This window comes from Scardinius erythrophthalmus (assembly GCF_964197995.2).
Source record: "Scardinius erythrophthalmus genome assembly, chromosome: 1".
In the NCBI taxonomy this organism is placed as follows: Eukaryota; Metazoa; Chordata; class Actinopteri; order Cypriniformes; family Leuciscidae; genus Scardinius; species Scardinius erythrophthalmus.
In genome coordinates this window covers 38918736-38933989 of record NC_138221.1, presented here as the reverse complement: position 1 = coordinate 38933989, position 15254 = coordinate 38918736, and the positions used below count along the sequence as shown (strand labels likewise).

Below are 15254 nucleotides of genomic sequence, written 5' to 3'. Positions count from 1 at the left end.
AATGCCATAACTGTCCGCCATTATGCACGAGGATCTAAAAGGAGATGGCTTTGCTAAATGGGCACTTCCTTTTACATTTGTGTGAAGTAGACGGCCATTCTCAGCTCGTTAATCACCCCAAGTAATGGAAGCTAAATTGCAGTTGACTGGAAGTTGTAGATTTCATCTTTCTTTCTTGCTCCTTATATCTTTATGAAAAAAAAATGTTTTTACACGCCATATAACAATATTGCCAAAGCACTATACAAAAAAAGGTGAAAAAAGAAAAGAAAATGCTACTAATATGAATACAAATAACAAAACAGTAGGCTATGCAGTAAAACATGATTTGTGATCCTGGACCACAAAACCAGTCACAAGGGTCAATTTTTTTAAATTGAGATTTATACATCATCCGAAAGCTGAATAAATAAGCTTTTCATTGATGTATGGTTTGTTATGATAGGACAATATTTGGCCGATATACAACTATTTGAACATCTGGAATCTGAGGATGCAAAAAAATCGAAACACTGAGAAAATCTCTTTTAAAGTTGTCCATTTATGCTCGCGATTGTGCTGCATTCACTCACAAATAAATGTTTTATATATTTACGGTAGGAAATTTACTAAATATCTTAATGGAACATGATCTTTACTTAATATCATAATGATTTTTGCCATAATTTTGACCCATACAATGTATTGTCGGCTATTGCCACAAATATACCTGTGCGACATGTGACTGGTTTTGTGATCCAGGGTCACATTTTAAGAATATTACATTGTATGGATATATGTGTACAATAGTGAATACAGTGATCAAAGCGGTCATTGGTTTCTAAAGGGTGCGCAATTTGATGTTTTGCAGAAACAAACTGGGCAGCATCGTTTTTATTTCCCCAGCTAAATCTGAAAATGTGTTCTCTTTCACTCACACATTCACCCGTTTTCCTTATCTACCTCGTAATTATACACCAGAATCCACTACTTTACTTTTCAGAGATATTTGAACTGCTCCAAAGCTGAATAAATATAAATAACCATACAAAATGAATACTGTTTTGGGAAGCCAACACCATTATTCACATTTTAACAGCAGGTCTGATAAATATCTAATCTGACATGCAAATAAAACAGGTGACTCATTGTCTGATTCAATTTCACTATATGCTCTCCTTTGCATGTATTTCATTACATGATCTATAATAGAATTTAGCTTTTTATGTTAAAATAGTTTTTATTGAAATAGGGGGAATTTCATCTCAAAGTCAAAAAGTGTTCCAATCACCCTGAATTCACCCCTACATGTAGAGGATTTTTCAAACAAGCTGTAATGTGCTTGTGTATATTTACAGGAATGCATTTTGCATAGTTCCTGTAGTAAATGTATGCCACTAAAGTATTTCTTTAGGAAAATGCGATTGATGATGAATCATAAGAAAGAATCATAGAAACTACAAAGACACTGTGGAATGTTTGTCCTGCATCATTTTCTCATGCCTGTGTGCTGCTGTTGAAACTGAGCCAGTGGTATTTGGATGAAGTTGCTGTTTATTTGACTAGACCTTCCTGAACCCACTGACCAACATGTGCAGCCTATGAATATATCTTTGTGCAGAATAAACACTGCATTGTTTTTCCTCATCCTCTCACTGGCCAGTGAAGTAGCATTCCTCCTGCAGTAAAACAGATGCTGAGAGATATCACTGGAGCATGAGCATTATGTAAATGCATGGTTTATGTAAATCCTACACCAAGATCTGTTATGTGATTGCCGTTTTAAAAATAAAAATAAATATAATAAAAAAACATTTACAACTTAGGCCTACTGCTCTGCATTATTTACTCAGCAGCATATCTGTCTTCTGCCTGTATAACACAAAAGAAGATATTTTGAAAATTTCAATGTGGTTTGAACAGCTTTTTGAGAATTTTCATTTTTAAGTGCACCCGAGAGTTCGATGTCTCCGAGGATGCTCGCGTCTGTTTTACGCACTCGGAAAGAAGTAGTATGTTAAACGCCTCCACTGGTGATCATATTATCCAATTCTGTGTTTCCCAACTTAATTTGGGATGTGTGAGTGTGCTGAATGGAGGCGGGACGGCGCGCGTGACATCACTCGTGTGTATAAAAGCCACAGCTGTGTCTGTGCGCTCGCGCTGTGAGGCTGCAAAGACAGAGGCGCGCGCACGCTCGCTCCTTTAAAACAAAGAGACCCATCAACATCATCCACAGTGCACCAGCAGAACCCTTTCCAGGAAGGCCAACAGGAACCATGACTGAAAACGGAACCAGCGACATGCTTAAAATCCAGTTCGGATTGATCAACTGTGGGAACAAGTACCTCACGGCTGAAACGTTCGGCTTCAAGATCAATGCATCAGCCACCAGCATGAAGAAGAAACAGATCTGGACCTTGGAGCAGGACGGCGATGACTCAAACATGTTCTACCTGAAGAGCCATCTGGGGAGGTACATCGCAGCTGACAAAGACGGCAACGTCACGGGTGACTGCGAGACCCCGAGCGAGGATTGTCGGTTCGTAATCACTGCACATGATGATGGGCGCTGGTCCCTGCAGTCTGAGCCTCACAAGCGCTACTTGGGCGGCACCGAGGACAGAATTACCTGCTTCGCCCAGACCATCTCCATCGCAGAGAAATGGAGCGTGCACATTGCCATGCACCCGCAGGTCAACATCTTCAGCGTCACCAGGAAAAGATACGCGCACTTGAGCTCCGAGCAGAACGAGATCGCCATTGACCGAGATGTTCCCTGGGGCGTTGATTCCCTCATCACCTTGGTCTTCCAGGACCAGAGGTACCACCTACAGACCTCCGACAACCGCTTCCTGAAGAACGATGGAAGCCTGTCCCAGAAGCCCGACAAGACCACGGGATACACTCTGGAGTTCAGGTCCGGGAAGGTTGTCTTCAGAGATTGCACTGGGAAGTACCTGGCTCCCTCTGGCCCCAGTGGAACCATGAAGTCCGGCAAGAGTTTGAAGGTTGGCAAAGACGAGCTTTTTCTTCTGGAGCAGAGCCACCCTCAAGTGGTCCTCACCGCTGGCAACGACAGGAATGTGTCCACCAGGCAAGGTACACGATGCTGCTTTATTCATACTTAATGACGAGTTCGTCTATGCAAGAGGGACCATTTTATGTGGGCATCATCAGTCAGGGTTGGGTTCCTGTAAATCCTCCATAATTATCGACAGCTCATTCTTAATTATAGGTATTCAACTCTTTTCCCTCTCTTGTGGTTCCTCTGTTGGATATAGGCAGAGCCCAGGGGTGGATCAATGCAAATGCGGGAAAAAGTCAGCAAAAAAAATAAAATCCATATACTTCACTTTGCTGCAGTTTAGTTCACTCACAAATGTTTCCTTAAAACATAATTTTAATGGTTAATCTGGTTGTGCATTCAAGTGAGGTTCCATTTTGCTTCCATTTTTCTGTCTGATGGCTCCCAGTGGGTCACAGTACACTGGTTATTGCCACAATAGAAATGTTAGCTGAGAATAAAATCCATACCCAAGCCCTTGTCTGTAGTTTTGCACAATCATTCTTCAGTTAATTCTATAACGCTGTATTTTGGAGAGTCCAGCATACTGTAATTAAGTTGAGAGTGAAGGCAATCATTACTGTAAACACCCAGAGGAATTGACCTGAGACTGCCAGACTGAAATAATGGATCAAATTATATAGTGCATGTTGCGATTTTCAGTGTCACCATAACTGCTCCACTAACCTATTACTGCTGAAAATGAAATGAGATGTTCTGCAATGTTTTAATAACTGCTAAATTGGAAAAAAAAGTATCATTAAGAGAGGATGTCTGGGATTTATTTGGCAATCCCAGCTCTGGTTTATCAGTATTGCTGGATGGGGCAGGACAGTGCCAGTGTGTTGGGCCTGTGCCAGGAAGCACTTGGTCTCTGCAAGTCATGATGGGCTCTTCTATATGTCCTTTGTTTCATAAATTTTGCCTCTGTTAGGTTTGTGATTTGTTTAGCTTTGTGGTATTGCAAGATTTCTATCTTTTATAGCGGTTCATGCCAATTGCTCACAGCGACCTGGACTTAATTTTGATCTACAACATCCAAATCACATCTTACTACACTGAGACCCCCCCAGTCCTCTCTACGTACGCTGTCCTAAATCAAATATTTGCCTTCAAGGATACAATCCCAAGGTTCAATGTTTGTGGCATGTTCCTTTGAGCCCTTCCTCAGAGAATTTGCGAGGGGGTCGAGATTTCAGGCGTGTGCTAAGGGTAGAAGGAGAACAAAGACAGCATGCTCTGGGCCCCAGCTCACCATGCAGCCCAGCTGCTGAGAGTCTTTTAGGCAGCCCAGCACGCAGAACAATAGAGCCTCGCTATGCACAAGTTTAGCCATTTCAGCATGCACAAAAAAACACTTTTGCTTAAATGCATCTGTCTTAAAAGATTAGGAGTCTCCCTGCTCGCTTGCCTGCTTTTCCTTCCTTTGTGGCAAGGACATCGGATGTCTGTCATTCCATAAATGCTAAAATGGTTTCCCAACCGTTATATTTTGTGTTCATTTGAGAATTGTTTGTCCTTGCTGCAATATGATGGCAGCTGCTTGACCGATGAGCTCATTTAAGTGTTTGGCAATTCTCTGCAATTGTGAAATAAACCTAAAACATCCTAAATATGTCTCTACGATATTTTGCTGCCAAGGTTAAAGTCTCCCTCCAGTTGTCGTGTGGATGAATCGAGCGATGGGGGTTGGGGGTGTGTCTGCTGGTGGCTTAAGATCCTCCCAAACAATTTAAATGCCGGTTGAGGATCCGTACCTCTCTTAGAATGATTGAGGGAATTTCCCACCCCCTTGTCCTGCCCAAGACAGATTTAGAGCAAGTCTCCGGGTGTCGTAGTCATTCTCCTGTGCAGATCTTCCATTTGCTGCCATGTGTTTCTCATCTTGGTCATTTATTTTCCTGGCTCATTCAGGCACGCATATTTCTGTGGAAACTCAATCCGCCTTTTTGAGGCCAGGCCACGGCAGTGGTAATACGCAATTTCATGTAGATGTATTAGGAGCTTGGTGAAATGGGAACATGAAAGCAATCATGGCGAATCGCAGATTAAAAATATAGGTTATGTGTATGACAGTGTTTTTGAAAGTTTTTTTTTTTTATTTCTCATTTCTCCTACCAATCTTTTTTGGAGGATCTATTCTTAGAGTAGAGCTTAATTAAATTATGGCTCTTACGTGTCATTTCATAGATGTTTACCTTAATGTATCTAATATTTCCTTCCAAAAACCTGACATTAAATTATGTTTTCCTCTTTAAAAAGGTTTAGACCATAAATACAAGCTTTATCTGATGAATGTCTGTCTAAATGCATGCAGTGGAGTTTAATTACATTTCCTGCAGTAGAGGACTGGTGGTCTGGTCTTTCAACAAGCTTCATGAATCTAAAATACAAACCGGATGCATTGACCTATTGTTGTCCTGAAGCCTCCCACTAAGCATCCTGGCATATATGACAGTCCAAAATTCCTAAGGAGATTAACTCTGTGTGTGTGTGTGTGTGTGTGTGTGTGTGTGAGAGAGAGAGAGAGAGTGTGTGTGAGGAGGCCAAAGCAATTGCCAGAGTGATAGTCCCTGACATTCAACACTCTTTAGTCAAGTAATCGCGAAGATTATCATCCCTAAACTACCGTTAACTCTGTCTCCGCTCACTCAGCGTGCCTGATCCAGATCAAAGATGCGTTGTGAGAGTCAGGGGTTTGGTGGTTTTTATAATGGGTTTCACAGTATGCTTTTGTGTTTCTCAGGCATGGACCTCTCTGCCAACCAGGATGAAGAAGGTGACCAGGAGACCTTCCAGATGGAAATCAGTAAGGACACGAAGAAGTGTGCCTTCAGGACCTGCACTGGCAAATACTGGACCCTCACAGCTAACGGTGGCCTCCAGTGCACTGCCTCGACTAAGTGAGTGTGAATCACAGAAACATACCACAATGCAGAAGATCATTTGAGCTTAGTATTGTAAATGTTTTCATTCTAGCATTCATACTAGATGGGGGGGTCTGTGTGTACTGGTGGGTCCAATTTTTAATATCATCATCTTGCATCCAGTGTGTTGTGGGACAATCACTAACAAATATAGACGGGAAATCAGCTGACATCTATAAGCAGTATTCTTATCTCTCCAATTTTCTTCAACATCAGAAATAACCATAAAATAAAATTATAATAAATTAGTTTTCATAGACCCTTTTAAAAACATTGAAGTGAGACCACATTTAGTTTAAGAGTTTGTGATTAGACATATGTACACCGTTCAAATGATGGGGTTGGCAAGATTTTTTTTGTGTTTTTGAGAGTGACATGTTCTGAGGCTGCATTATTAAAAAATACAGTAAATATGTTAATATTGTGAAATATTATTGGTATTAAAATTTGCTTTCTGCTTTCTATTTTAATAATTACTTAAATGTAGGCTAATTTATTCCTGTGATGTCAAAGCTGAATCTTCAGAAATCAGTCTAAGAAGCTGATTTGCTGCTCAAGAAACATTTCTAAATTATTATCAATGTTGAAAACTGCTGCTTAAGATTTTTGTGGAAAACGTGATGCTTTCTTTCTTTCTTTCTTTCTTTCTTTCTTTCTTTCTTTCTTTCTTTCTTTCTTTCTTTCTTTCTTTCTTTCTTTCTTTCTTTCTTTCTTTCTTTCTTTCTTTCTTTCTTTCTTTCTTTCTTTCTTTCTTTCTTTCTTTCTTTCTTTCTTTCTTTCTTTCTTTCTTTCTTTCTTTCTTTCTTTCTTTCTTTCTTTCTTTAACACTGAACCCAAACTTTTGAGCAGTATTTAGCAGTATTTTATTTTTAATTTAATTAAATAATATTTTTACCTAGCAATTTTTTACCTGGCTCCCAGTTTGGAAGTTGGCATGCCATTAAAATACAAAGAAACAAAATTATTTAATTCTGTTAATGTAATATAATAAGAGCACTTTAGAATAGTATTCCTTCACAAACACATTCTGTGTTGCAGTAAAACTATCTACATGCAAAAAATGTTCATAGGTCAAATTTTTTTTAAACAAATTGTGTTTTTCTGTTTTAAGGTTTTGATAATTATGATGACGATGTATGATTTCCAGATTTATGTTTCATATTTTCATGTATAATCTCTTCACCCAGGTCTGCTAACTGCTATTTCGACATTGAGTGGCGTGGGAAGAAGATAACCCTGCGTGCCACCAATGGAAAATATGTGGCCGCCAAAAAGAATGGACAGCTGGCTGCCACTATTGACTCAGCAGGTGGGGTGGAGTGTTGTACACTATTTTCAACCTTTTGTTTGGCAACGCTGCAGTGATTTAGTAGACCGTATGTTGATGGATTGCCACTCAATCTGTGGCCATTTTAAATGAAGCACATCAATGGCACAAACATTTGCTGCTTGACTATTGTGAGCCTTGATTTTGAGAAATGGCTTTTCCAGGTGAGAGCGAGGAGTTCCTGATGAAGCTCATCAATAGGCCCCTCATCGTGCTGAGAGGGGAGCACGGCTTCATTGGCTGCAGGAAGGTGACGGGCACCCTGGACTCCAACCGTTCCTCGTATGATGTCTTTGGGTTGGAGTTTAGAGATGGAGCCTACAGCTTACAAGGTTTGTTTGCACTTTAATAATGTTTCAATTTGACTTTACCTTGTTGAAGGTTTTAAGACTTTCCTTGACCCCTTGAATCTCTTCTCAGACTCCACAGGGAAGTACTGGATGGTGGCCAGCGAATCGAACGTGATCAGCAGTAGCGACACCCCGGTGGACTTCTTCCTCGAGTTTTGCGACTACAACAAAGTGGCCATCAAGTCAGCCGAGGGGAAATATCTCAAGGGCGATCACGCAGGTGTTCTGAAGGCCAACGCCGATGATCTGGACGGCTCCACTATGTGGGAGTACTAAAAGCACTTAAGTAACCACTGTGGCTTTTTCTTTCCAGTTTTTTTTCCTTTCTATTATGCATTTTGAATATGGTTTTTGAATGAGTGAGCACAGGGGCCAATAGCAGAGAAAACCCTACTGGTGAAGGGGCTTACTTTAGTCACGTATACTCTATTATGTCTAAATACTCCAGCGTTTGTGTGCCACAACATTACCGCAGTGTTGCACGGTTTTTATTGACGACGAGTGGCCACAACTGGGACTTCTGGGACTTAACTGGCATCCAAATTTGTGTTTGTTGTGTGGTTAAAGCACACCTTGTGTCATCTCTTAATCTGTCCTAATATTTGACTGGCATTCAGATCGGTCCACTCTCTGGAAGATCGACTATGCGGGCGGGTGCCACACGTCGAGCCACAGGATTTTGATGTACCAGATTGTAGTGTGATCCCTCTCCCTTGTCTTTGGACAGTCCTGTATGAGCCTCACACTCTTAATATTAACACATAGCAAAATATGTTAAAGAACCTTGTGACTGTGAGCTATTGATGATGTAATGCCTCCCACTGTATTGCCAGTCATAAGTACCTACCCTCATGATCCGAGGACAAAGGCAATATTTCCAGGTAAATGTATGAATGTTTTTTTTCTGTTTTTATTTTTGTTCTATACACTTGGCAGAGGTATGAAGGAAGCTCTCGGACCACTGAAATGGCCATGAGCTACACTGTTTTGTTTTTCGTATTTGAAGTACGGCAGTGATGGAACTGCCTCACTATCTGTGCCATTAGAAATAATTTTAATGTTTAAAAAGAGGAAAAAACAAGAGAACTGGATTGGTACCGTACAGTCCCTCATCTCATAATAAGGGATGTACCTGGAATTGTAAATGGGCGGGCGGGAAAAAATAGATATTAAAATTGGAAATGTTTTCTGCAACTCAAAAGTGATGTCATCAGTAATTTGTGTGCTGTGCAGCTGTGGGTGTGTGATACCGACGTGAGGTATGTTGTTGCAGGTTCAACACAGTATTTATGGTCAATTTAAACCACTTTTTCCTCTTGATCCTGACAAATCCCAAAGGAATGGCGGGGTCTGAGTTCACTGGACTCGTGCAGTGGTCTGATCTGGAAAAGTCACTGGAAATGTCACCTTACACTTTGCTGCTGTTTTTGAAAAGGCACAGACATTATCATAAACCTTGTTCCATTATACACACACATTACAGTGCATTAAGACCTCAGTGAAAAAGCCAAAAGGAAGACATTAACACCACACACAAGATTGACTAATTAAAGATTTAAACTGGTGTTTAATTAGATTTCAGGTGTGCATCAAACTAACACAGCCACTTTGAGCATAACTGCTCATTATTTATGGTTTATTCTACAGCTTGAATATTGATCTTGCATTTCCATGGGAATGATAATGACTGTGCTTTAGAAGGCCATTATGGGGGGGAAAGACATTCCACATCTATACTTTGTAAAGTCTTTACAAATGTCTTTTTACATTGTTTTGATATTATGGTTATGTTTCCTTATGTACCATGGGTACAAATGAAATCCGGAAATAAATACGGTTTGAATATGAAACTCTTGTCAGTGAATTTGTTTTTAATTCTAAAAAATAAACATTCAAAAATCTTGATTCTCTTTAAGTGTCAAAACGACCATAAAGATTGTGATATGGCTTTATCTTGCTAATTGTCACAAGGGTTGACTGCAGAATTTGCTGAAGTATGACCGCAGCTCCCAGTTTGTTTCGAAAGCTTACTCGGCTGCTGAAGAGCTCAAAATGAGAGAAATTGGTTTTCTCTTGAGACCTCAACTCCATCTTTTTTCTTTCTTTTTTTTTTTCGCTGGCGGCCACTCCATCAATGAGGCTTTTGTACTGTGTTATTGCTGGAGCAGCAATTTGCAAAATGATTTCGATCCCATCTGCCCAGTTTTTGAAGAAACAAAAATATCATTTATAGAAGTTCAAGTAGTCTTAAATGGTGAGTGGAGGCTGTACTGCCACATAGAAACACAAATTCAAAGCACGTGATCCTTCCTGCAAACCGTAAATAGATTTAAAAAGCCAAATTTCAGTAAGATCCTAATAAAAGCAACAAAGGAATGTGAATATGAATGAGGAAATGGAGATGCCCAGATCACGAATACCCAGCTAACAATGGTTGGTTCCTAGAACAATCTTTTTATTTAAGGTTTGTTTAAGGAACACTGACTTTTTGGGACTTTAGCTTATTCACAGTATCCCCCAGAGTTAGATAAGTCCATACATACCTTTTTCATTTCTGTGCGTTCTGTAAGTGTTATTTGACGCACCCACCGCTAAGCCTAGCTTAGCACAAAGACTGGATGTAAATGGATAAGGTAGCATACTAATCCCAATAAGTGACAAAATAATGCAAACATTTTCCTATTTACATGTTGTGATCAGTATAGTCACAGCGTGTACAAATAACAAGGCTATATGAGACAGAGACCATTTTTAATCGTATAAATACTGGGAACTATATTCTCACTAGGCGTAGGAGCACAGCTACTTGGGCGGAGTGATTAGCGCAGCACACGAGACGCCCTGTTGATGGTTCCGTAAACAAAACAAACGTGACTAACTAGCTAGTAGCAAACGTGACTCGTGATCATGGCTGACTTTGAGGAATTGTCAGAGGAATTTTACTGGGTATCAAACCAAGATCCAGAACCATATAGTTTTGAGCCAGAATACACAGACGAGGAGTTACAAACTTTGGAAGCTGTAAGACAAGATACAGCGAACACCCATGATTGTAAACTATAAATTTACTATCTAGTAATTGCTGACTCTATTACTCCAACTCTGAGCGAACTCTCTGCTCCTCACCACAGGGCGTCTCATGTGCTGCGCTAATCACTCCGCCCAAGTAGCTGTGCTCCTACGCCTAGTGAGAATATAGTTCCCAGTATTTATACGATTAAAAATGGTCTCTGTCTCATATAGCCTTGTTATTTGTACACGCTGTGACTATACAGATCACAACATGTAAATAGGAAAATGTTTGCATTATTTTTTTTCACTTATTAGGATTAGTATGCTACCATTATCCATTTACATCCAGTCTTTGTGCTAAGCTAGGCTAGCGGTGGGTGCGTCAAATAACACTTACAGAACGCACAGAAATGAAAAGGTATGTATGGACTTATCTAACTCTGGGGGATACTGTGAATAAGCTAAAGTCCCAAAAAGTCGGAGTGTTCCTTTAAGGAAATGTTTCTTAACGGAAATAGAATGTTATTCTAAAATTATTTTAATATTCCAATTATGTTATTCTAACCTTCCCCTGGTTAGCCAGGAAAGTATTCTTAACGGAAATAGAACGTTAATTTTTGGTTTTAGAACGTTTTGTAACGTTCCCATAACCTTATAACGTTCACAGAATGTTCTTTTTAATAAGGTTTGGTTTTTGTCAAGGAAAGTTTTCTTAACGGAAAATAGTGTGCGTACGCTACAATCCACGCCGACGTTCATAAAATCTTTGACGTGGAAAAGCGCCACGTCAGGTTCTAAACTCACGTACTAGCCTAATTAGCATTTTTCCTTGTGGCAGAGAGTCGGTGTAGCTCTTTCTTTTACTGTCTATGGTGTAGCTACTGCATGTAGGCCTATTGGGAAATCTAAGCCATTCGGCAAGTTCGCCATTCTCAAGTAAAGGATTGGGACTTTGTCTGCTGCTCTTTTATATGTTAATGACATGAATTAGGTGGCATTTACAAGGCGGAGATCTGAAACCATTCAGCTGCGCTGCCTGCGCACAATTTCAAGATCATTTGCAATTCATAAATATTACTTTGAAAGAGAGGCGTACGCATTTTTTTCTTCTTCTTCTGAATCACACGTACACGTAGGCTACGCATATGTGAGAAATAATAGGTAGATCAAATGTACGACAGTTTCTACGCAACAAATCATAAATGACCAGTGCATTTCAAATGTGTATTGTGGAATAGCATAGCCTACTAACTAGGCTACTAATGCAATTCTTAAAAATGACTAGATAAAGGTTTTTAAAGCCAGACCACCAGGAGCATGCATTGTCTACAGCTTACACCCACAAAGAGTTTTGCCTCGTAGGGCCTATTATTTACGCTATGAAATTAGGTTTAGGACATCGAACAAGCCGCTCAGTCATTTGTGAGTTCAATAAATAATTATACACCCAATTGATTGGTACACCAATTAGTCTTCATGAGTGTTATGTATAATTAGATGACAAATACAGCCTGACTGCTGAAGATGACGCCCATTCAGGCTTTCAATGAAGTAAAAAATAAATAAATAAAAACCTGAAAGGGTTAAATGATCTAGTCTGGCTGACACGAGGACCAATGTTTCCATGGCAACTCAGACCATGAACAATTAAGGGGGCTCTGTTGTGGGGGTTGATGGTGGGTCTGGAGCTGCAGTTTTTCAGGTGAGCAGGCAGAGCTGTTTTTCTAGACAACATTTTCATCGATGTATGTGGCGGTCGAGATCAGAAGCTGAATTCGGAGTCAGACATCACGTGGGTATTTTAAACGCATCAGAGCAGCACAACAGCTTTTGCACAGATGTGTCTGTAACGGTCGGTGTGAAGAGAGAACAATGTTGCCCTGTGCGAAATGTCATGACGTTTCTTTAATTATGCATGTGGTTTCAATGTTTCCGTGTATTTGCATTTTTTTTGCTATATTTAAAGCTATTTGTATTTAAACAAGAGCTGAGTGGAATATAATACCACTGTACCTACTCGCATGGTACACTTAACTCTGACACATCCTTCATTTCAAACGGTTACTGTACTAGTCACGTGACCTCGTCTTGCAACATTTGACCTATTTAGCATTTTCAGATTTTCAATATTTAATTGTGTGTAAAAATGTCAACATTGAGCTGTCAATTTTTTTATAAAATAAAGTCAAGCAAGAAATTCAAATTCTAGTGTTTCACATGATCCTCCAGAAATCATTCAAATATGCTAATTTGCAGCTCAAGAAACATTTCTTATCAATGTTGAAAACAGTTATGCTGCTTAATAATTATATATTTTTTTGTTTAGCTTACCAGTTTTTTCAGGATTCTTTGAAGAAGTCCAAAAGAACAGCATTTATTTGAGATATAAATCTTTTGCAACATTATAGGCTAAATTTATTTACTGTCCCTTTTGGTCAATTTAATGTGACCTTGCTGAATAGAAGTATTGAAAAGTCTTACTGACTAAAATACTGAATTATGCAAATTATATCCAAACTAATTCAGCTTGATACATTAGGTTCACTCACTAACATAAGCTTTACTGATCGGCTGAATGCAAAAGAAACACACTCAATGCATACAGAAAATGATCACAGGCACACTCCAAAAATGGTTTAACACTGAATTACAAAGACGATGTCGTGTCTGTGAAGAAAAGAGCTGAAAAAACACCAACGACTGTTTTTTTACAAGCTTATTCCTATACAATAACTAAGATCGCAACAAAAGGCAGACGAGAAAAAAAAAAAAACATGGGGGTACTAATACAGGAATAAGAATAGTTTCCTAGTTTATGCTTCCTAACAAATAATCTAGTCTCTGGGAGTTTGATATCATAAGACATGGACAGCAGCTCCAGCAGTCACATGACCATTGCTGATCCCGGGAAATCATGTTTGACCACCGCCTTGGGCATCGCAACGGGGGATGATGACACTCTCGTGACTGCGAATCCAGCCCTTTACGCCAGGGGTTGAGTAACTTAACGAGCAATTATAACATACACTGACCATCCCTCTGTAGATCATCTGTCATATCTTCATAATATCTTGAAGAAAGGACGAGGAATATTAATCTATCTTCAGGCAGACTTACATTGACTTGACTTGTGACAGTGACTTCATGAAACATAAGGCAGAAGATTCAGGGGAACAGATCCAGTTTCAGGAAGCTCTTAAGCGGTGGGCGCGTTGAGCTCAAGCTGCCAGGGTCGACCCCTTCACACCTGTAGGCCCACAGGCCCAAAGATCTTCCATCTGCTGGCCCATTAGGAGGTTACAATGTCAAACTGAGACACCTTAAGAAACAGCTCCTGAGTAATTTTGTCAGATGGTCAGTAGCAGGTCTACATGGATTGGGCCTGTAAAAACAGAAAAATCTGAAGATTTCTGCAGAGTTGGAATGGTTGTCATTCATGTTGACTAACTTGATAGAGCTTGTTACAGTCTTACTGGTAGATGAAAGCACTGTGTAAGGTTATGGTCACTTTTGTATGGTGAAATTCAGCAGCCAAAAAGCATTCATCTGAATAGGAATATGCACAATTGGGTATTTTGCTGAGGAACGTGTTCACATCGTATTCAAGTTTGTTAAAATCTGAACGCAAACTTGTCACGTTGACCAATATAAAACTGCTTAGTTTGGAAGTGACCTCTGAGTAAAATGGCGCTTCATGCATCACTACACTATTGACAATGGACCTTCTTTGCTCAAGATCATTTCTCATTTGCCTGCACCGTGCCAGGTGTGCCTCAGATATGCCACCGACAACAGATGGGTGAAGATGGCCAGATTATCCTGATCTTTTCAGGATTGTGTTACACCTCAGGCTGCTGGTTATTTCTTCTAGTTTGACTGACACTCGATGGTCTCCACACCACCATCCCTTACATTTCACCAAGAAAAGGCTTCTGTAAGTGCCTTGTGCTCTCTGTGAGGGCGAGTAATGTGCTTTAAGAGGCACGAGGGGTCTGAATAAGGCCTGGGGCAGAGGGGCTGGTGCCAGTGGGGCGGAGAGCTGGACCTCTGGATCCTGCGGGCTCCATTAATGGACGAGAGCTCTGGCTCTTTGTTAAAGCTCTGGGCAAGAGGACCGGACTCTCTGCAGGAGTCTCACTGCACTGCAGTCACGCCAATGGACGAGTCACGCAATACAACACAATAAACAACCCTCTCCACAGGCATTATGGGCCTATGTGCTAAATTATTGAGCAGCTCCATTTCACAAGCCAAAAGCAACAGTTCCTGAATAATTTTGTGAGATGATCAGTGTCTGATTAGCAGTTCCTCATGGATAGTGCCTGTAAAAACAGCAGATTTCTGCAACAAGTTGCGCAGGCGCTTTTGCATGTTCATTTGTTAAATATATAGACTAATCTGACCAATATAAAGTGCTTAGTTTGGAAGTGACCATGGATCGCTACACTATGGATGTCTGATGTTCTTTGCCCATTACTTTTTACCAAAGTTTTGCTAATGTGACCAACACCTCAACAAGCTAAATCATGCTTACATCAATTTAGCAGAATACTGAGAACATTTGTCTGGAAATTTTCATTTGGGCTTGCTGA

General features: G+C 40.1%; 1 protein-coding gene across 1 annotated transcript; it reads left to right on the top strand.

Moving 5' to 3' along the window:
* Nucleotides 1–2144: 2144 nt before the first annotated feature.
* fscn1a (fascin actin-bundling protein 1a) lies at nt 2145–9500 on the top strand. Its single transcript, XM_081369855.1, has 5 exons — nt 2145–3081; nt 5793–5949; nt 7161–7282; nt 7465–7632; nt 7721–9500. Exons 1-5 carry the CDS (start codon nt 2259–2261, stop codon nt 7924–7926), a joined length of 1476 nt encoding a protein of 491 aa, XP_081225981.1. The 5' UTR covers nt 2145–2258; the 3' UTR covers nt 7927–9500.
* Nucleotides 9501–15254: the final 5754 nt, after the last annotated feature.